The sequence below is a fragment of the Loxodonta africana genome, chromosome 13 (assembly GCF_030014295.1).
Source record: "Loxodonta africana isolate mLoxAfr1 chromosome 13, mLoxAfr1.hap2, whole genome shotgun sequence".
Classification (NCBI taxonomy): domain Eukaryota; kingdom Metazoa; phylum Chordata; class Mammalia; order Proboscidea; family Elephantidae; genus Loxodonta; species Loxodonta africana.
Genome location: NC_087354.1, coordinates 16136884 through 16160064, shown reverse-complemented (window position 1 = coordinate 16160064; position 23181 = coordinate 16136884). Strand labels below are relative to the sequence as shown.

The window sequence follows — 23181 nt, the reverse complement described above, 5'->3', positions numbered from 1 at the left end:
CCATATGTGGCTTAGGTGCAGACCTGGTCCTTCAGCCCATCGGAGAGAAAGCCCAGACTGCCCCCTGCTGTCAGGAAGCCTGGGGTTGAGGGGGAGCACATGGTTCCTAAATTAGTTTCCTAGGGCTGCCACAGAGTGGGTGAGTTCTTTTTTTTTTTTTTTTATTGTGCTTTAGGTGAAAGTTTACAAATCAAGTCAGCCTCTCATACAAAAAGTTATACACACCTTGCTGTGTACTCCTAGCTGCTCCTCCCCCAATGAGACTGCACACTCCTCTCTACCTTGTATTCCCGTGTCCATTCAACCAGCAACTGTCCCCCTCTTCCTTCTGATCTTGCCACCAGACAGGAGCTGCCCACATAGTCTCAAGTGTCTACTTGAGCCAATAAGCTCACTCCTCACCAGCATCATTGTGTATCTTACAGTCTAGTCCAATCCCTGACTGGAGAGTTGGCTTCGGGAACAGTTCCAATACTGAGCTAACAAAGGGTCTAGGGACCATGACCATCAGCGGTCCCTCCAGTCTCAGTCAGACCATTAAAACCAAAACCAAACCAAACCCACTGCCATCAAGTCGACTCCGACTCGTAGCGACCCTACAGGACAGAGTAGAACTGCCCCCATAGAGTTTCCAAGAGGTGCCTAGCGGATTTGAACTGCCAATCTCTTGGTTAGCAGCCGTAGCACTTAACCACTATGCCACCAGGGTTTCCAGTCAGACCATTAAGCCTGGTCTTTTTAGAGTGGGTGGCTTTTAAAAAAAACAGAAATTTATTGTCTCACAGTTCCGGTGGCTGGGAGTTTGTGTTCAGGGTGTCAGCAGGACCTTGCTGTCTCTAAAGGCTGTAGAGGAAGATCCTTTCTTGTCTCTGTCAGTGTCTGGAAGCCTCAAGCATTCCTTTCCTTGGCTTGCAGCTGCAGCACAGCTCTGTCACCTCATGGTGCTTCCCCTCTGTCTGTCTCTCTAGCATACCACTCATATTGGATTCAGGCCCACCCTACTCCAGTGTGACTTCATGTTAACTGATAACATCTTCAAACCACTATTTCCAAATGAGGTCACATTCACAGGTACAGTGGTTAGGGTTTCAGCCAGTCTTTCGAGGGGGCACAATGCAATGTACAACAGCATCCATTGCGGTACCCTGCATAGCAAGGAAGGGCGAGCTGGGGGCCCAGAAAGGACATGCGCTTCCTGAGACTCACCCAGCCCATTTCTACAACACCCAAAGGAATACACAGACCCTGTCCTGAGACTGGGGGCTTCAGCTACTCAGGGAGACTCTGAACTTCAAAAGGTTGGCCCCAAAGGAATGGTAACCACCCAGTCCCCAGCTTTCACCACCGCATCCAAAGTCAGCACCAGCTACGTGTGTGCCACCGTGTCATTGCCACAGCTGGTCCCTGCAAGTCTCGGCTTCTGCACAAAGCTCTTCCTCTTGCTGTTTTTAGTTGGACATATCTGACCTATTTTCAGTGTCTTTAATTGTGTTGGATGAAGGAAATAGAGAAGATGCAAGGCATGGAAAATAGAAGGTTACCTGTTTTCATATTTTCAGTCTATAATCAGATGTCTCTTGACCATCTGGAGGAAAAACAAAGTTATCTTGCAGATCCTTTACCTACCTTGCTCTCATTTGTTATTTTGGGTATAGCAATTCAGCGATTCAAATCGCTCTTCAATTCCAAGGGAAACTGTGTTCCTACCCACGGAAATCTTGTCACCAGAGAAATATGGGTGCCGAAGCCCCAGGGCAGCCTCAGAGCCACCCTGACCCTGCCTTTGTACTGTCGGCCTGCCGTTTGACTCGAGATTGTTTGATGGGGGACCTGATCATCAGCCTCGACCTGGGCACGCCCGGTGGCTTCCGGAGTGCAGCCTTCCTTTACTAAAATGCTCTGCAGCTACCAGGGGCATTCTTGCCATTTAAGTGGATTTACTTTGTGTATAAATTGCGTCAAAACAATCGACATATAGACAGACAGTGAAAGGATGAGGGCTCTGGCCAACAGCCTCACGACCAAGGTGTTCTGGCTAGCACCAGCAATACCAATGAAAGACTGAGAGAACCTGTGTCCCTCCAACAGCAAAACCAAACCCATTGCCGTCAAATGGATTCTAACTCATAGCGACCCTATAGGACAGAGTAGAATTGCCCCATGGGTTTCCAAGTCTATAAGTCTTTACGGGGCAGACAGACTGCCACATCTTTCTCCCGCGGAGGACCTGGTAGATTTGAACCATCAACCTTTTGGTTAGTAGCGCAGCACTTAACGACTGCACCACCAGGCTCCTTTACTCCTCGGAAGGCCCCTCTTGACTCCACGAGAAACTGTCTCCAGCTGCTTTTGCAAGTTCCACTTGAGGGGCTTGCCAAGTTTAAAGTAAGAGTTTACCCTGCAAAATGAGAGCTTCAAACCTTCCCTAGTTGCTTTCCCTAATTTAAAACAGAGAAGAGATAATCTTTGCTGATCTGAAAATGATTCTAACGCAGAAGAGAGTTTTTTTTGTGGGTCACTCACGTTTTTATTATCCCTACAATCACCCCAAAAGTTCTCTGGCTTCTCAGGTCTTTCCTAAACCTTAGTATTTTCTAAAACTGTTCTTTTCTTGCTGGCTGCTCCCAGTGGCAGCTGCAGTCTTATTTATTCTTTATGATTCGGTCAAAGTCAGAGATACCGCTGGGGCCCGGGGACATCCTGGCCAACATTTTTGCATCCCTGAGGAAGTTTCACCCACTCAAAAGCCAACCCTGGAGTTGCTGGGTGGTGCAAATGATTAAGTGCTTGGCTATTAACTGAAACATTGGTGGTTTGAACTCCCCCAGGGGTGCCTCGGAAGAAAGGCCTGGTGACCTGCTTCCAAAAGGTCACAGCCTTCAAAACTCTATGGAGCACAGTTCTACTGTGATACAGGGCTTCCAACTGGTTCATTCTGGCTCAAACTCCTACTGAGAATTTGCATTTCTACCCCAGATATACTCAGTCAGAATCTACATTTCAGCATGGTCCACAAGTAATCGTGTTAAAGTATAGATTCTTATAGAATTACCTAGGAATCGTGTTAAAACGTAGATTCTGATTCAGTGTATCTGGGGTGGAAATGCAGATTCTTGGCAGGCGTTCGAACTGGAATGAACTGGTTCGAAGCCCTGCTCCGACACACATGGGGTCGCCATGAGTCAGAATCGTCTCAAAGGCAACTCCTTTGGTTTTGGTCTTGGTTAGTGTTTCTAGACCCAAACATTCAGGAACTGCAGAGGCACAGCCCTCTCCAGAACTGGCTCCTACTCTAAAGGTCTGAGATTTGGGGAGCTGGGGTTTCAGAGGTTGATATTTAATCACAAATTCAATGTTTTTCCCCATTTCAGAATTTGTAGTAATTGAGAAACCTGTCATAGTGATCAGATAGACGGGGCTCAAAGCCTCAGCTGTATTACAGAGAAGGCTGAGTTGGAGAATGCCACCTGGGTCTGCAGCCCAGTGCTTTCCTAACAGCCCAGTGAGTACCCAGCTGGCACAGACCCATCTGACAGTGGCTACCCTCCCCCACAGGGATCAGGCAGGGACCTGTGAATCCTGAGCTTGGGCCCTCAGGAAGAGAGGAACAAATGAGGCCCCCCGTATCTCCTTCGTCCTCCTAGTTAACCCATCCCATTTACATTAGGCCTCTCTCTTTTTGGGGAAAGAGATAGAAAAAGAAAAACCACTTGCCATCCAGTCAATTGCAGCTAATGGCAACCCCGTGTGTGTCAGAGTAGAATTGCGCTCCATAGGGTTTACAATGGCTGATTTTTCAGAAGTAGATCTCCAGACCTTTCTCCTGAGGTACCTCTGGATGGACTCAAACCTTCAACCTTTGGGTTAGCAGCCAAGCACATTAGCACATTAGCTGTACAACCAGGGACTCCAGAAAAAGACAGGTAGGTATAAATGCCTCATGAAAAGTGAGGAGAAGATGCCCCTGACTGCTGTGCACAGGGCCCAGGAATTTTTTCCAAAGGGCTTTGAAACTGAGAAAGAGTGGCATCAAGCGATGAGCTTGAATCAGGGCAGCATCAGACCAGAGCCGAATCATCCCACCCCACATGGAGCAGACAGTGAAAAAGGACTCCTTTGCTGAGCGCCTCCTCATTCCAGAAACAGCCCAGCACTTTCCGTAGGTAGTATCGTTTAACCCATAAGCCTATCCTGGAAGCCAGGTAACTCTAATAACAATGAAGGGGAGCATGCACACCGCTTCCTAGGCCCAGGCACTATCTAAGTGCTCCGCTTCATTCATTCACTTAGTCCTCATGACTACCCTATTGTTGTTAGGTGCCCTTGAGTTGGTTCCTACTCGTGGTGACCCTGTGTACAACAGAAGGAAACACTGCCCGGGCCTGCGCCATCCTCGCAATCAATCATTGCTACATTTGAGCCCATTGTTGCAGCCGCTGTGTCAATCCACCTCAAAACTGAGGGTCGCCCTCTTTTCTGCTGACCCTCTATTTTATCAAGTGTTATGTCCTTCTCCAGCGATTGGTCTCTCCTGATGACAAGTCCAAAGTAAATGAAACAAAGTCTTGCCATCCTTGCTTCTAAGGAGTGTTCTGGCTGTACTTTCTCCTGGACAGATTTGTTTGTTCTTCTGACAGTCCATGGTATATTCAATATTCTTCGTCAACAGCAGAATTCGAATGTATCAATTCTTTTTCAGTCTTCCTTTTTCATCGTCCAGCTTTCACATGCATAGGACTTATTAGATTACTATGATTAGCCCCATTTTACAGATGAAAAAACCAAGGCACTGAGGCTAAGTAACTTGCTCAAGGTCATGCAGTGGTAAGTGTTAGGCCTGAGATTCAAAAGCAGAAGCCGGACCCCAAAGGCTGAATTCTTTTGATCACTCCCAACTGCCGCCCCGCCCCCCCAGGCCTGGCTGTGACCTGAGCTTTGGAGGGGCCACTCCATGGTGTGGGGGCATAGAAATGAACAGTTGGAACACTCAGAAGGTGATAGAGCCCTGAGATGTAGCTTCTTCTCAGGCCAGCAGGAAACTTTTCCCAAGCTTGTCCCAGAGGGGGTTTGCTGTCATCCCCAAAACAAAATTCTAGTTAATTGCCATTTTTAAGATTCTTCATTCCACTTAAACTATGAAATAATGTACAACACAAACAAGTGTTCGCAGTTCAAGGGACTAGCCCTTTCATCAAAAAACCTTGTCCGGCAGCCCTGTCTCTTGCTCCTTCCCAGATGAGGCCTCCTCTAGTCGGGCCAGCCTCCTCCCTAAGGGCTCCCCTCACCCAGAGCCACCCCCATTGATAGCAGGTGCCCTACCCTCTCCAGTCACTCTGCCTCCCCCCTCCATGAAGCCCTGGCTCACCCCACCTCCTCCAGGCTTCCTCAACCCCTCCCTACCCACGTACTTTCTCCCCTCGCTGAACTGCTCTAGTCATTCAAAGATGCAGGCCAGCAGCAGCTGCTCCACCAGGAGTTTGTTAGAAGCGCAGAATCTCCAGTACCACCCCGGACCAACAGAATCAGATGCTGCATTTTAACAAGATACATGTGCTTATTAGAGTTTGAGAAGCACCAGACCAAAGCACACGTTTTTTAAAACTTTTTATTTTGAAATAATTACAGAATCAAGGAAGTTGCAAAGAAACGTACAGGGAGCCCTCTGTACCCTTCACCCAGTCTCCCCCAGTGTTGTTGTTGTTGGGTGCCATCAAGTCCGTACCGACTCATAGCGACCCTATGTACAACAGGACAAAATACTGCCCAGTCCTGTGCCATCCTCACAATCATTTGTTATGCTTGAGCACACTGTTGAAGCCACTGTGTCAATCCATCTTTTTGAGGGTCTTTCTCTTTTTCACTGACCCTCTGCCTTACCAAGCATGACGTCCTTTTCCAGGGACTGGTCCCTCCTGATAATATGACCAAAGTACATGAGATGAAGTCTTGCCGTCCTTGCTTCTAAGGAGCATTCTGGCTGTACTTCTTCCATGACAGATTAGCTCATTCTTCTGGCAGTCCATGGCATGGTCAATATTCTTTGCCAACGCCATAATTCAAAGGCATCAATTCTTATTCAGTCTTCCTTATTCACTGTTCAGCTTTCACATGCATATGAGGCAATTGAAAATACCATGGCTTGGGTCAGGCTCACCTTAGTACTCAAAGTGACATCTTTGCTTTTTAACAGTTTAGAGAGGTCTTTTTTGCAGCAGATTTGCCCAGTGCAATATGTCATTCGATTTTTTGACTGCTGCTTCCATGGGCATTGATTGTGAATCCAAGTAAAATGAAATCCTTGACAACTTCAATCTTTTCTCCGTTTATCATGATGTTGCTTATTGGTCCAGTCGTAAGGACTTCTGTTTTCTTTATGTTGAGGGGTAATCCATACTGAAGGCTGTGGTCTTTGATTTTCATCAGTAAGTGCTTCAAGTCCTTTTCACTTTCAGCAAGCAAGGTTGTGTCATCTGCATATTATGGGTTGTTAACGAGTCTTCTGTCAATCCTGATACTGCATTCTTTTTCATACAGTCTAGCTTCTCAGTTTATTTGTTCAGGATACAGATTGAATAAGCCTTATGCAAGGGTACAACCATGATGCACACCTTTCCTGTTTTTAAACCATACAGTATCCCTTTGTTCTGTTCAAACAACTGCCTCTTGGTCTATATACAGGTTCCACATGAGCACAATTAAGTGTTCTGGAATTCCCATTCTTCGAAATGTTATCCATAATTTGTTATAATCCACACAGTCAATTGACTTTTACACAGTCAATACAACACAGGTAAACGTCTTTCTGGTATTCTCTGCTTTCAACCGGGATCCACCTGACGTCATCAATGATATCCTTCATTCCACATCCTCTTCTGAATCCGGCTTAAATTTCTGGCAGTTCCCTGTCAATATACTGCTGCAGCCACTTTTGAACGATCTTCAGCAAAATTTTACTTGTGTGCCGTATTAATGATATTGTTCTATGATTTCTGCATTCTGTTGAATCACGTTTCTTTGGAATGGGCATTTATGTGGAGCTCTTCTAGTCAGTTGGCCAGGTAGGTGTCTTCCGAATTTCTTGGCATAGACGAGTGAGCACCTCCAGGGCTGCATCAATTGAAACATCTCAACTGATATTCCATCAGTTCCTGGAGCCTTGTTTTTCACCAGTGCCTAAAAAAAAAAAAAAAATTTTTTTCTTTTTCAGAGCAGCTTGGACTTCTTTCTTCAACACCATGGGTTCTTGATCATATGCTATCTCCTGAAGTGGTTGAATGTCAGCCAATTCTTTTTGGTACAGTGACTCTGTGTATTCCTTCCATTTTCTTCTTCTTTTTTTAATAATTTTTATTGTGCTTTAAGTGAAAGCTTACAAATCAAGTCAGTCTCTCACACAAAAACCCATATACATCTTGCTACACACTCCCAATTGCTCTCCCCCTAATGAGACAGCCCACTCTCTCCCTCCACTCTCTCTTTTCGTGTCCATTTTGCCAGCTTCTAACCCCCTCCACCCTCTCATCTCCCCTCCAGGCAGGAGATGCCAACATTGTCTCAAGTGTCCACCTGATCCAAGAAGCTCACTCCTCACCAGCATTCCTCTCCAACCCATTGTCTGGTCCAATCCATGTCTGAAGAGTTGGCTTCGGGAATGGTTCCTGTCCTGGGCCATCAGAAGGTCTTGGGGCCATGACCACTGGTGTCCTTCCAGTCTCAGTCAGATCATTAAGTGTGGTCTTATGAGAATTTGGGGTCTGCATCCCACTGCTCTCCTGCTCCCTCAGGGAGGGGTTCTCTGTTGTGTTCCCTGTCAGGGCAGTCATCGGTTGTAGCCGGGCACCATCTAGTTCTTCCATCTTCTTTTGATGTAATGTTAGTATTTTTAACATCAAAACCAGGAAATTGACATTGGTACAATCCATACAGCTTGTTCAGATTTCACCAGTTATACATGCACTTGTGTGTATGTATGTGTATGTGCAACTTTATGCAGTTTTATTACATGTACAGCTCCGTATAACCACGGTCAAGATGTGTAACTTGACATATCACCATCACTATAAGGACTCCCTAGCACTACCCCTTTATAGCTATGCTCACCCCCTCCCTTCATCTCAAACTCCTGGCAGCCATTAATCTGTTCCTTGTCTCTATAATTATATTATTTTACAAATATTATATACATGCAGTATACAGCCTTTTGAGATTTTTTTTTTCCACTCAGTGTGATGATTCCTTTGAGGCACATCCAAGTTTGTGAATGGATCAATAGCTTCTTTAAAAGCATTTTTTAGCAACTTAATGGAAGTATAATTTCTCTGAACTGCTGACCTTTCTGTTAGCAGCCAAGCATTTAACCACTCCTCCACCAGGGCCCCTTCATATATCATATAGTTTACCCATTTAAAGTGTAGAATCCAGTGGCTTTTCACATATTCATAGAGTCATATATCCATTGCCACAATCAATTTTAGGACATTTTCGATCCCCAAAAAGGAACTCTAATGCCCTTAGCAGGAGTCCTGGTGGCACAACGGTTAAAGTGCTCAGCTGCCAACCAAAAGGTCGGCAGCTAGAACCCACCAGCCACTCTGTGGGAGAAAAGATGTGGCAGTCTACTTCTATAAAGGTTTACAGCTTTGGAAACTCTATGGGGCAGTCCTACTCTGTCCTATAGGGTCTCTATGAGTTGGAATCAACCCAACTGGTTTTTCTGTTTTGTTTTGATTTCCTTTAGCAGTCACTCCCCAGTGCCCCCATCCTCCCTCAGCCCTAGGCAAACCACTAATCTACTTTCTGTCTGTATAGATTTGCCTTTTCTGGGCATTTCATATAATTGGAATCATAAGATATGTGGTCTTTAGTGACTGGCTTCTTTGGCTTAACTTGATTTTAAGGTCCATCCACATTATAGCATGTACCAGTAATTTATCTCTTTTTACTGCCAAACAATGTTCCATTGTATGGATATAGCACAATTTTTTGATCCATTCATCAGTTGATGGACATTTGAGTTATTTTTATTTTTCACACACACAGATACACACACACTGGAAGCTTTGAATGGCGCTGGCGAGGTTTGTAGAGGGGATTACAGCTCAGTATTCACCAGCACCAACGTTTCCCTTGCAGTGAGCTTTGATTTTTCTCAGCAAGAATTACTTTAGCCCTTTGGCCAAGACTGGGGTTAGAGAGCCTTTATTTATTGTTTTTGTCATTCATTTATTATGCTAAAATTTGTCATTTTAATCAGTTTTAATTGCGCGATTCAGTAGCATTATATTCACAATATTGTACAACTATACCACTTTTCCAAAAATTGTTCATCACCCCAGACAGAAACTGTACCTACTAAGCTACAACTCTCCATTTCGCCCCCCACTCCCCAGCCCCTGGTGACCACTAATCTACGATATGACTATCTAGGCATTTGCCTATTCTAGATATTCCATGAGTGGGATCATGCAATATTTGCACTTTTGGTTCTGACTTATTTAGCTTAATGTACCTTTGGGTTGTTTCTACTTTTTTCTTTCCTTTTTATTGCTGAGTAGTATTCCATGGTATGACGAACCACAGTTAGTTTAACCATTCATCCATTGAAGGACATCTGGGTTTTTCTTGGTTTTGGCTGTTACAAATAAAGCTGTTATGAACTTCTGTGTATAAGCTCCTGTCTGAAAATAAATATTAATTTCTCTGTTTTAAAAGAAACTGAGGAACTATTCCCAGAGTGGATCTATCATTTCACATCCCCACAAGCCACACATGCGTGATCCAGTTTCTCCGCATCCTTATTCGTGATTGGTGTTATCAGTGTTTGTCATTTAACCACTCTGATAGTTGTATAGTGATCTGTCATTGTGGTTTTAATTGCTTTTCCCTAATGGCTAATGACGTTGACCATCTTTTATGTGCTGGTTTGCCATCTGTGTATCCTCTTTCATGAAATGTCTCTTCACGTTTTTTGCCCATTTTCTAATTGGATTATTTGCTCAATTGTTGAGTTTTGAGAGTTCTTCATATACTCTACAGACAAGGCCTTTGTCAGATACGTGATTTGCAAATATTTTATCCATTTGTAGCTTGCCTTTTCATCCTCTTAACAAAGTTATTTTTCACAGAGCAAATGTTTTTAATTTTGATGAGGTCCAATTTACCAATTTTTCCTTTTATAGATTGTACTTTTGGTGGCAAGTCTAAGAACTCCTTGCAAAGTTCTAGGTCCAAGATTTTCTCCATATATATATATATATATATATATATATATATATACAGAGCCCCGGTGGCACAGTGTTTAAGAGTTCTGCTGCTAACCAAAAGGTCAGCAGTTCAAATCTTCCAGTCGCTCCTTGGAAATCCTATGGAGACATTCTACTCTGTCCAGTAGGGTCACTATGAGTCCGAATCAACTTGACGGCAACAGGTTTGGCTTTTTGGTTTTATATATATATCCACCACATGTCTGTCAGTTTGTCATACTGTGGGGGCTTGCATGTTACTGTGATGCTGGAAGCTATGCCACCAGTATTCAGACACCAGCAGGGTCACCCATGGAGGACAGGTTTCAGCTGAACTTCCAGACTAAGACAGACTAGGAAGAAAGAACTGGCAGTCTACTTCTGAAAAGCATTAGCCAGTGAAAACCTTACGAATAGCAGCGGAACATTGTCTGATATAGTACTGGAAGATGAGTCCCTCAGGTTGGAAGGCACTCAAAAGATGACTGGGGAAGAGCTGCCTCCTCAAAGTAGAGTCGACCTTAATGATGTGGATGGAATAAAGCTTTTGGGACCTTTATTTGCTGATGTGGCACAACTCAAAATGAGAAGAAACAGCTGCAAACATTAATAATTAACGTTATTAATAATCTGAACCTGGAATGTATGAAGCATGAATCTAGGAAAATAAGAAATCATCAAAAATGAAATAGAATGCATAAACATTGATATCCTAGGCATTAGTGAGCTGAGATGGACTGGTATTGGCCATTTTGAATCAGACAATCATATAGTCTACTACGCTGGGAATGACAACTTGAAGAGGAAAGGTATTGCATTCATGGTCAAAAAGAACATTTCAAGATCTATCTGGAAGTACAACACTGTCAGTGATAGGATAATATCTATATGCCTACAAGGAAGACCAGTTAAAGGACTATTATTCAAATTTATGCACCAACCACTAAGGCCAAAGATGAAGGAAAAGGAGATTTTTATCAGCTCCTGCAGTCTGAAAGTGATCGAACATGCAATCAGGATGCATTGATAATTACTGGTGATTAGAACGCGAAAGTTGGAAACAAAGAAGAGGATCGATAGTTGGAAAATATGGCCTTGGTGATGGAAACAGTGCCGGAGATCGAATGATAGAATTTTGCAAGACCAACGACTTCTTCATTGCAAATAGCTTCTTTCACCAACATAAACGGGAATTATACACATGGACCTCTCCAGATGGAACACACAGGAATCAAACTGACTACATCTGTGGAAAGAGACGATGGAAAAGCTCAGTGTCATCAGTCAGAAGAAGGCCAGGGGCCAACTGTGGAACAGACCATCAATTGCTCATATGCAAGTTCAAGCTGAAATTGAAGAAAATCAGAGCAAGTCCATGAGAGCCAAAGTATAACCTTGAGTTTATCCTCCCTGAACTCAGAGACCATCTCCAGAATAGATTTGATGCACTGAACATTAGTGACTGGAGACCAGACAAGTTGTGGAATGACATCAGAGACATCATATATGAAGAAAGCAAGAGGCCATTGAAAAGACAGGAAAGAAAGAAAAGTGCAAGATGGATGTCAGAGGAGACTCGGAAACTTGCTTGTGAACGTCGAGCAGCTAAAGCAAAAGGAAGAAATGATGACGTAAAAGAACTGAACGGAAGATTTCAAACGGCAGCTCAAGAAGACAAAGTATTATAATGACATGTGCAAAATGCTGGAGATAGAAAACCAAAAGCAAAGAACACGCTTGGCGTTTCTCAAGCTGAAAGAATTGAGGAAAAAATTCAAGCCTCGAGTCGCAATAGTGAAGGATTCTGTGGGGAAAATATTAAATGAAGCAGCAAGCATCAAAAGAAGATGGAAGAAATACACAGAGTCATTATTCCAAAAAGAATTAGTTGATGTTCAACCATTTCAAGAGGTGGCATATGGTCAGGAACCAATGGTACTAAAGGAAGAAGTCCAAGCTGCTCTGAAGGCATTGGCGAAAAACAAGTCTCCAGGAATTGATGGAACATCAGTTGAGATGTTTCAACAAATGGATGCAGCACTGGAGGTGCTCACTCGTCTATGCCAAGAAATATGGAGACAGCATCCTGGTCAACTAACTGGAAGAGATCCATATTTGTGCCTATTCCCAAGGACAGTGATCCAACTGAATACGGAAATTATAGAACAATATCATTAATATCACACGGAAGCAAAATTTTGCTGAAGATCATTCAAAAACAGCTGCAGCAGTATATCGACAGGGTACTGCCAGAAATTCAGGCCGGTTTCAGAAGAGGATGTGGAACCAGGGATATCACTGCTGATGTCAGATGGATCCTGGCTGAAAGTAGAGAATACCAGAAGGATGTTTCCCTGTGTTTTACTGACTATGCAAGGCACTCGACTGGATGGATCATAACAAATTATGGATAATATTGTGAAGAATGGGAATTCCAGAAAACTTAATTGTGCTCAGTGGAAACTTTACATAGATCAAGAGGCAGTTGTTCGGACAAAACAAGGGGATACTGAGTAGTTTAAAGTCAGGAAAGGTGTACATCATGATAGTATCCTTTCACCATACCTATTTAATCTGTATGCTAAGCAAATAATCTGAGAATCTGGACTATATGAAGAAGAACGGGGCATCAGGATTGGAGGAAGACTCATTAACAACCTGCATTTTGCAGATGACACAACCTTGCTTGCTGAAAGTGAAGAGGACTTGAACCACTTACTAATGAAGATCAGAGACCACAGCCTTCAGTATGGATTGCACCTCAACATAAAGAAAACAGAAGTCCTCACAACTGGACCAATAGGCAACATCATGATAAACAGAGAAAAGATTGAAGTTGTCAAGGATTTCTTTTTACTTAGATCCACAATCAACAGCCATGGAAGCAGCAGCCAAGAAATCAAACGATGCATTGCATTGGGTAAAGCTGCTGCAGAGGACCTCTTTAAAGTGCTGAAAAGCAAAGATGTCACTTTGAAGACTAAGGTGCGCCTGACCCAAGCCATGATCTTTTCAATTGCCTCATATGCATGTGAAAGCTGGACAATGAATAAGGAAGACGGAAGAAGAGATGACCCCTTTGAATTGTGGTGTTGGCGAAGAATATTGAATATACCATGGACTGCCAAAAGAAAGAACAAATCTGTCTTAGAAGAAGTGCAACCAGAATGCTCCTTAGAAGCAAGGATGGCGAGACTGCATCTTATACACTTTGGACATGTTGTCAGGAGGGATCAGTCCCTGGAGAAGGACATCATGCTTGGCAAAGTACAGGGTCAGCAGAAAAGAGGAAGACCCTCAACGAGGTGGATTGACACTGTGGGTGCAACAAGGATTCCAAGTGTAACAACGTTCGTAAGGATGGCACAGGACCGGGCAGTGTTTCATTCTGTTGTGCATAGGGTCGCTATGAGTCGGAACTGACTCAACAGCACCTAACAACACACACACACACACATACATACATATATATCTTTATATGTATGTATAGTAGTACATTTTACACTTAACTCCATGATACATTTTAAGGTAATTTTTGTATAAAGTATGAGACTTAGGTCAAGGTTCATTTTTTTGCCTTTTGATGTCCAACTGTTCCAGCACCATTTGTTGAAAAGACTATCCTTCCTCTATTGAACTGCTTTTGTACCTTTGTCAACCATCACTTGAGCGTATTTGTGTAGCTCTATTTCTGGGTTCTCTACAAAGCACAAAAGTTAGCTGGTCATTTGTGCACACACGTGCTCAAGCCCTCCTAGCTTGGCAGTGGGTCAGCACCATGTCCCTTTTGGCTCCCCTGCAATGCCTCATACAAGAAAAGGTCTCTGAAAATGCTCCCAGTTTGGCAAGGTTGCATGTCTCAGAATAAGGACTTGTGGAGTTTGCTAAAGAATCCTTGTTTAAGAGCTTGATGAGTAACCAAAAGTTTGGTGGTTTGAACCCATCCAGAGGCACTTTGAGATCTGCTTTCAAAAGGTTGCAGCCTTGAAAACACTAGAGAGCACAGTTCTACTCTGACACATGGGGTTGCCATCAGTCAGTGTGAACTTGATGGCAATTTTTTTCTTTTTTGGAGTTCACTAGGGCTCATAATGGCCCAGGGAGCAGCAAGAGATTCCTGTCGGGCACGCCCAGAAGGGGAGGCCCAGAAGGGGAGCCCAAAAGAGGAGGCCTCTTCAAGGCCTAGGCAAACTGGGATCTCTTTGGTTTCAGGTTTTGGACCCTTCCGGCAGCACCTGGTGAATCCTAGCTGGGAAGCAGTGAAGGTAAAGCCCGTCCAGGCCCAGCCTCACAGCTCAGGGCCCAGCTGGTTCCCTCCAAGGTTGCTGACAAGCTTCAGCATGCAGTCACCTTGGTAACCTGATCCCTGGGGAGGGAGAAAAACAAGCATGTGGGCCCTGGGAGAATGTCTGTTCTTTGGTCCTTGGGGCACGTGACTCATGACTCGTGACTTGCCTCCCTCCACACGGCCTTCTGCCTGTGTGGTGAAGAACGGAGACTAAACGAACACTCGAAGAAGGATGGAGGGGTGCCCCAGGCAGGCTCTGCTGTCATGTGAACTGGGTTCCAGTCCCCACCCCTTCTGTTACTCCCCGGCCTCTGGTTCCTCAGCCTAAAATGGAGCAATAATAGTAGTGATGTCACAGTGTTGTTCTGAGGATTAAAAAAGATAAGTACTTAAAGCACTGAGCATGGTGCAGTAAATGCTTAATAAATGGTATTACTATAAACAACGCACCTTTATTTCTAAGAAAGTAGCCAACCAGGAGAAAGTACATCCTCAGACAGCACGTGAGAAAGGTATGGGCGTCATTAGTAGAGCTGACCCATGTCTCTTTCTTGAGGCAACTGCCTGATGTCGCCAGCTCAGACACAGAGTCCACTGTCTATCCACATTTGACCCTCAATGTCGTGAATCTGTTGGATCACAGTTCTACTCTGACACACATGGGATCCCCTTGAGTAGAAGGTAACTGGTGGTAGAAAGCAGGCCTTTCTCTGCCACTCAGATTACCATGAATCCTTCATGGAAAAGAACCAGACTCCTGGATTCACCTCCCAGCTCCAACAGTTGTAAACTGTGGGACTCAGGGCAAGCCACCTGAGTCCTCAGTTTCTGTGCCTTAGTTTCCTTATCCATAAAATGGGGAGGTGGTGAGACCATGGAAGTTAGTACACATAAAGCCCTTAGAACTCTGTAAAATGTACTGCTCAAAAAAGAATTACTGTATTGTTGTTGTTAGCTGCCCTTGGGTCAGTTCCTGCTCATGGTGACCCCAAGTGTGCGGAGTAGAAACGCACGCCATAGGTTTTCAAGGCCGTGAACTTTCAGAAGCAGATTATCAGGCCTTACTTCAGAGGTGTCTCTGGGTGGGTTTGAACTACCAAACTTTTGGGTTAGTAGCCCAGCACTTATGTTACTAGAAGGCTATTCTATCAGGTAGGTTCTTAGCTGCAGGCAAACAGAAACCAACTTTGGCAGATTCACACAGGAAGTGGATTAATTGAGAGGATTACACCTAAGCCACACTTACCCGGTATTTCAGATTTACAGCACAGTAAAAAAATATACTATTGGACTATTTTGCTCATTGTCGATGTACGTCTGGCAGTAACAAATGAAAAAGTGTGAAGTGAGAGTAACGCTGGCTGTGATGGTTAAGGCCATGTATCAACTTGGCTGGGCCACGATTCTCAGTGGTTTGGCAATTATGTAATGATATGATCTGGCAGTTATGTAATGACGTAGTCATCCTCCATTTTGTGATCTGATGTGGTCACCCTCCATTTTCACATACTAACCTGTCTTTGGAACATAACCATGTCGATAAGTGAGGAGCAAGAGGCTCAAGATTCACCAATGAGGCTGAAAAACCAGGCCAAAAACAAAAGCAGGCCAGGGGCTTCCAGGAAGGGGTAGAAAAATGGCAAACTAGATGCTCTGGGGGGCCCTTCATCTGCAGATCAACCAGATAAGATAAAACTTTTATGTGTTGCTGAGCAAGCAAAAGGTAAAGGAAACTTCCAAGAAGCAAACATGCATACATATCAACATACATACATGCCAAGAACTGCATCCTGAGGGGAGTGGATGGTTAGCATACACACAAAATGCAGGTGCCTGAGGGAAAATTCCACTATCAGCAATAGGAGGAGAGATGACCCATGGTTTACTTTAAACCAGACCCTTGAAGGGAGATCCTGTGTCCTAGTACGCCTGACTCCCAGCAAAGGAATACGCAACACTTCTCTTCAGGCAGAGGTGTCACTAGGGGCTGTGTGGGGGGGAGGGGTGCGGACCACACCCCCTGACACTGTCAGAGGGGTGACACCAAAATGACCCCAGGGTCTGCAAATGGGCAGATGGGCTGGTGCTGCTGGTGGAGGGGGCAGCCTAGGCAGTGGCGTTACTAGCGTTGGTGTTACCCGTCAGCCAGTGGTAATTCATCACCTTCCCACCTCTCTACCACCAATCCCACACCTGCCAACCCCTACCCCATCCTACTCCCACACCCCCCCAACCCCACCCCCATCAACCACCAGTCAGGGTGTGGGTGGCTGGGCCACAGCGCCCACCATTGGCAGAGAGGAGGGTCTCTGCCTTGGCCGATGGGAGAGGGGAAGAGCTGTAGGGGAGCTGCGGGGGCAAGACCGAGAGTGAAAGACCGCTGAGCGTAGCGCTTGGGCCCTGCACAGGGGCAGGCAGGGCGGGAGGCGCTCCACCCGACATGGGGGGGTTCTCCAGGCAGTCTGCCCACCCAAGGCTGGCTTGTTGGGGGGGGGGGAGGACACCATCAGTTACCGCACTGGGTGATGACACCAACCCTAGTGACGCCACTGTAAGTGAAAGAAGCCATTCACACAAGACCACATATTGTATGATTCCATTTGGATGAATGTTCAGTCCAGGCAGATCTACTGAGACAGAAAGTAAATCAGTGGTTGCCTAAGGCTACAGGGTTGCTATAAGTCGGAACCAACTGGATGGTAATGGTTTTATTTTTAGAGCTGGAATTGGGGAGGGGCTGGGAAAAAATGGGGAGTTATTGCTAAAGCATATAGGTTTCTTTTTGGGATGATGAAAATGCTCTAAAATTAATTGTGGTGATGGTTGTACAACTCTTTGAATATACTAAAAACCATCGAATTGTTTACTTTAAATGGGTGAATTATATGGTATCTTAGTTACCTAGTGCTGCCTGCCATAACAGAAATACCACAAGTGGGTGGCTTTAAAGAACAGAAATTTATTCTCTCACAGTTCTGGAGGCTTTTGGAAACTAGATTTTGCTTGTATCAAAGAGTTTTGCTCATAATTCAAAGTCGAGGGTGAGTGCACCTGATTGGGTGATCCTAGGTCATGTGATCCTCCTCCATCTGCAACAGAGCCTTTCTGCCCTTCTCAGTTTTTTGTGATGGGAGCCAGGCTATGTCTTTCACCAGGACTCAAATATCAGGGATTTCTCCAGAGGAAAGGGATACAGATAATGGATGTTCATAGAAATGAAAAATGACCATGTGAATATAAAAAGTTAACCCAACTCTTTTTCGGCTCAACATACATTTCTCCAGTGCCTAATGTGGAGCACACAGACTATTGAAACATATTCTTAGGGATTCCTGTCTAGAGAGAGGAGATGGCCCATCAATAAAATAATAACCTCAAGCAGATTCCAAAAAGTGCTGTACTATGGGAGTCTGAGGAGGAAGAGGTTAGTATCACTCTGGAGGATGTGTGGAAGGAAGGGACCTAAAAGAGCAGCTGAAGAGACAGGAGACTCCACCCCTAAGAGGCAGCATGGTGGGAGCAGCAATGGAGGATTGGCTAACTTCTGGAAATAATCGTAGAAATAGATGCTCATAGAAATTCTGGAACAAATCATAGAAACTACCATGTACTGGAAACCCTGGTAGCATAGTGTTTAATTGCTATGGCTGCTAACCAAAAGGTTGGCAGTTCGAATCCACCAGGCGCTCCTTGGAAACTCTACGGGGCAGTTTTACTCTGTCCTATAGGGTCGCTATGAGTCAGAATCAACTCAGTGGCAATGGGTTTGGGTTTTTTTTTTTTAACCATGTACTGGGTACCATACCAGATGCTGCGAGTAGCTCACTGAATTCTTTCTGCAATCCAGAGAAGTAGATATTATTATTCCCATTTTACAGAAGAGGAAATGGATGCTGGGAGAGATTGATTAATTTGCCTGAGGGCACATGCCAAGAAGTGGCCGTGCCTGGATTCCAGTCTCAGGGGATCTGAGTAAGTAAAGTCCATGCTCAGCCCTTTCGCCTGGCTCTTCCCTTGGGGACAGACAACACCTGTTCAAAGAAAAAGGGCCACTTCCAGGACAATAATGGCTTTTAAACTTTCTAGAAGTAAAGAAGAGGGCAGTGGTCATTCAGTGGTAGAATTCTCACCTTCCAAGGGAGGAAAAAAACAAACAAAAAACAAACCAAACCCATTGCCACTGAGTCCATTCCATGAGGGAGATTCAGGTTCAATTCACAGCCAAGGCACTTTGTGCGTAGCCACCACCTGTCTGTCAGTGGAGGCTTGTGTGTTGCTATGGTGCTGAACAGGTTTCAGTAGGGCTTCCAGGCTAAGACGGACTAGGAAAAAGGCCTGGTAATATACTTCTGAAAAATCAGCCAACGGAAATCCTATGGATCATAATGGTCCAATCTGCAACCCGTCATGAGGAGGGCATAGGACTGGACAGCATTTTGTTCCATTGTACATGGGGTCACCATGAGTTGGGGCCAACTTGATGGCAGATACAACCAGAGTGAAGAAATATCAAGACCCAATACCACGTGACCCAAGGGTGAGCGAAGGATTTCATTCAAATACCTCAGCCTTAAGTTCATCACACCATGGCTTGCCCTCTTCCATGAGCTCATACTCCCTCTTCGTGGCTCTCTGGCCAGTGCAGAGATATGGGCTAGGCACTGGGCCGCACTCTTCTTGCCCACCGTGGACCACGAGGTTGTTACCAGAACAGAAACATCACTAACAGTTGATGACTACAAGGAGCACTACAAAGAATGGAGTCTGGCACAGCAGTCTCCTGATCTGGTGTCCCCTGCCACCCCAGCTAGATTTCTCCATTGATCTCTCCTAGAAATTTTGGGCTTGTACTTTCCCCTTCTCTGTGGCTTTCCCATGAGGCACAGTCACTTCCAACCTCTTTGGAGGCTCTCTTTGCTATCAATCCGCAGGACCAATTCTCTCTTCCTAGGCCATTCTGGGTCATTCCATGTCATGTTAGTAACTTAGTGCTGCTGTAACACAAATACCACAAGTGAGTGGCTTTAAAGAACAGAAATCTATTTTCTCACCGTTCAGGAGGCTAGAAGTCCAGGGTCAGGATGTAGCTTTAGGGGGAGGTCTTTCCTTGTCTATTTCAATTTCTAGTACCTGCCAGCAATCCTTGCAGATGCACTGACATCCTCTTCTCCCTGCGTGTATTTCTGTGTCCATTCTGCTCTTTTTATAGCTCAAAGTGATTAGATTTAGAATCAATCCTACTTTGTTACGTTAGCATAACAAAAAAGGCCCTGTTTCCCAACAAGATTCTATTTACAGGTACGCCCAAATCAAGCCCAAACGCATTGCTGTGAAGTTGATTCCAACTCATAGCAACCCAATAAGACAGAGTAGAACTGCCCCAGAGGGTTTCCCAAACTGTAATCTTTATGGAAGCAGACAGCCACAGTCTCTCAGAGCAGCTGGTGGGTTTGAACCATAGACCTTTCAGTTAGCAGCTGAGCTGTTTAACCACTGTGCCACCAGGACTCCTTATTTATAGGTATAACCAAACCACACCCATTGCCATCAAGTTCATTCCAACTCATAGCGACCCTATAGGGCAGAGTAGAACTGCCCCATAGGGTTTCCAAGGAGCAGCTGGTGGATTCAAACTGTGGACCTTTTGGTTAGCAGCCGAGCTCTTATTCACTGCATTTATAGATATAGGGGCCAGGATTTCAATGCTTATTTTTTGGGAGGGACACAATTCAATCTATAACACATGTCCTCCACTAGCATGTCTGGAGACCACGATTGGTGTTAAACTTTCTGATTCTGGTTTGGGACCACACTGGTAGTATCCACTGGAAGTGCCAACATACAGCCAACAGAGCGTCTATTGTAGATGTGTCATCTAAGTGGCTGTATAAGGCAAAGGCTCACGCTGGTTCCTTTACATCCTTCTGAGTCGTTATATAGCTGTGGGGTCAGCTCTGGGAACAGGTGAGGGAGCACTTACTCCATGCCAGGCATTGAAAGTGAAATGTATGGAAAATGCATGGAATTACAAAGAGCGAGGAGAAGAATGTTCAGTTCTACCTACACTCACAGCATTCAGCCTCCAAGAGAGGTAAACTATTAATAAATAGCAACTTGATTACAGTTTTTGTTGTTCTTAAATGGGAAAAGAGTGTTAAAAAAGGATGGAAAATACAGGAAAAAAACATGCAAATACTAAAAGTCCACAATGAGAAGGGGCATTTCTTAAAACACCCAGAATAGTGCCCCCATGCTGTTTACCAGCAGTGAGTGCCAAACGTTTAACACTGTGCCAGCCTGTGGTGGGCGGCCTGCCCTCTCCAGTCACACGTGCTTCTGCAACAGCTGCATCGTTGTTCCCTGATTTGGGGACACCCTCATTGGTGGCCCAGTGGTTAAGAGCTCGGCTGCTGTCATGGATTGAATTGTGTCCCCCAAAAATATGTGTGTCAATTTGGCTAGGCCACGATTCCCAGTATTGTGTGATTGTCCACCATTTTGTCATCTGATGTGATTTTCCTATGTGTTGTAAATCCTACCTCTCTGATGTTAATGAGGTGACATAGGCGGCAGTTAGGTTAATGAGGCAGGACTCAATCTGCAAAATTGGATTGTGTCTTGAGCCAATCTCTTCTGAGATATAAAAGAGAGAAGCAAGCAGAGAGACAGGGGCACCTCATACCACCAAGAAAGCAGTGCCAGGAGCAGAGCACGTCCTTTGGACCCGGGATTCCTGCGTGGATAAAGTCCTAGTAGAGAGGAAGATTGATGACTAGGACCTTCCTCCAGAGCAGACAGAGAAAGCCTTCCCCTGGAGCAGATGCCCTGAATTTGGACTTCTAGTCTATCAGACTGTGAGAGAATAAACTTTTGTTTGTTAAAGCCAACCACTTGTGGTATTTCTGTTACAGCAGTATTAGATGACTAAGACAGTGGTTAACCAAAAGGTCGACAGTTCGAATCCACCAGCTGTTCCTTGGAAACCCTATGGGGCAGCCCTACTCTGTCCTATAGGGTCACTATGAGTTGGAATCAACTCGATGCCATTGGGTTTGGTTTTTTTGGTTTTCATTTGGATACCGGATACTGGTTTTGGACTGCTCTAATTTTGAGCCAGTATTGTTTCGTGTTCTTTCACAAGAAATTGTGTTCTTAGATTTTACAGACGCTCCTGAGCCTGAAAATGCAGCAAATAAAACAATTATTTTGTAACACACATCCTGTGACTGCTGCACCAAGAAATGATATAATTGCACTTAAAATACATCCAGCCTGGGTGGCCAAGAGGGCAGGAGCTCGTGCTAGATTTAATAGACTTGATATACAGAATAATTTCTATTCATTCCAGAGACAAGATGCCCCCATGCTTTTCTTACATCTTGCTTGTAATAATAATAATAACAAGAGAATAAAAGCCAGTGAATCAGGAAACTAAAAGAAGCACCAAGGTGAACAATGCTCTAAGATGAAGGCTGGGTCCTGCCAGGCACACTCAGGGACGGACAGGTAACTGCATACCTCTCCAAGCAAAAAGCAAATCGTTTCTTTTGGTGTATCCTTATTTTCTTTCCTAAGAGGGCCTCTATTCTTCGTACCAAATCCCAAGATAAAAGCTTTCTCGAACTCAGGTAAATAGAGACATCTATATTTGAGTCGGAATCTACTCGACGGCAGTGGGTATGGGTATATATGACAGATATTCTTCCATTCTAGTCCAGGGTGGGTTTTGTTTTCTTGATTAATGTAGGGAAACATGAATGAAAATCACCAGGGTGAGGATGAACAGGCCCCCTTATGTCTCTGTGTTGACTACAGGGACCTCACCTCTGAGAGCATCCAGCTTTGCACCAACTGCTTCCTGCACAACCACTTAGTTGGGTTGTCTGGGCATTGACCTCCAAGGCTGGATCATTCAAATTCGTTTGAGTCCTTTCCTGTGATTGCTTACACCTCTTTCTTCAATCTGATAAGACTTTGTCATTGGATCCCATCTTACTGATGGAAAGAGAAGTATCCATATCACCGTACCTAGTTCGTGCTGGTCCTATGACAGCACGAAATATAACTGTCCCTGCATTCTTATTTTGAAATGCCACAGGACTCAACAAGAATATGGGTGTATATGTGAGCCCATGACCAAGAGCCTGGGCCCTAGGCAGAGGGCTCGCTCCTATAGCTGCAGCCTGCGCAGGAAGCTACAGAGGATAAAAGTGAACAAAAAGAAAACCCACACCTGGGTGGCAGGGGCACCGTTGTCCACGTTCATGAAGAGTGTTGGCTATGGTTTCCCAGAGCTCCCCACGAACACCTTGCTCTTACTGAACTTGCAGGGCAATGCATTTAGTCTGCTCATTTGGGGAAAAGCTTGCTATTCATAGACAAGTGTGCCAAATGTTTACTTCTCGCTAAACTCTAAATCCATTCCCACATTAAAAAACCAAAAAACCAAACCAGTTGCCATTGAGTCAATTCCGACTCATGGCGACCCCATGTGTTTCAGAGTAGAACTGCACTACATAGGGTTTTCAATGGCTGTGGCCTTTCGGAATTGGTAGTTCAAATTCACCCAGAGGTGCCTCAGAGGACATGCCTGACAATCTACTTCTGAAAAATCAGCCTTTGAAAACCCTGTGGAGCCCAGTTCTCCTCTGA

General features: G+C 44.7%; 1 protein-coding gene across 1 annotated transcript in view; it reads left to right on the top strand.

The window, feature by feature from the left end:
• PGPEP1L (pyroglutamyl-peptidase I like) overlaps positions 1–23181 on the top strand; it is a 92144-nt gene that overhangs the window by 37333 nt on the left and 31630 nt on the right. The window contains 1 exon segment of the mRNA XM_023553060.2: positions 14454–14506. Within this exon segment, the coding sequence (XP_023408828.1) occupies positions 14454–14506 (53 nt within the window).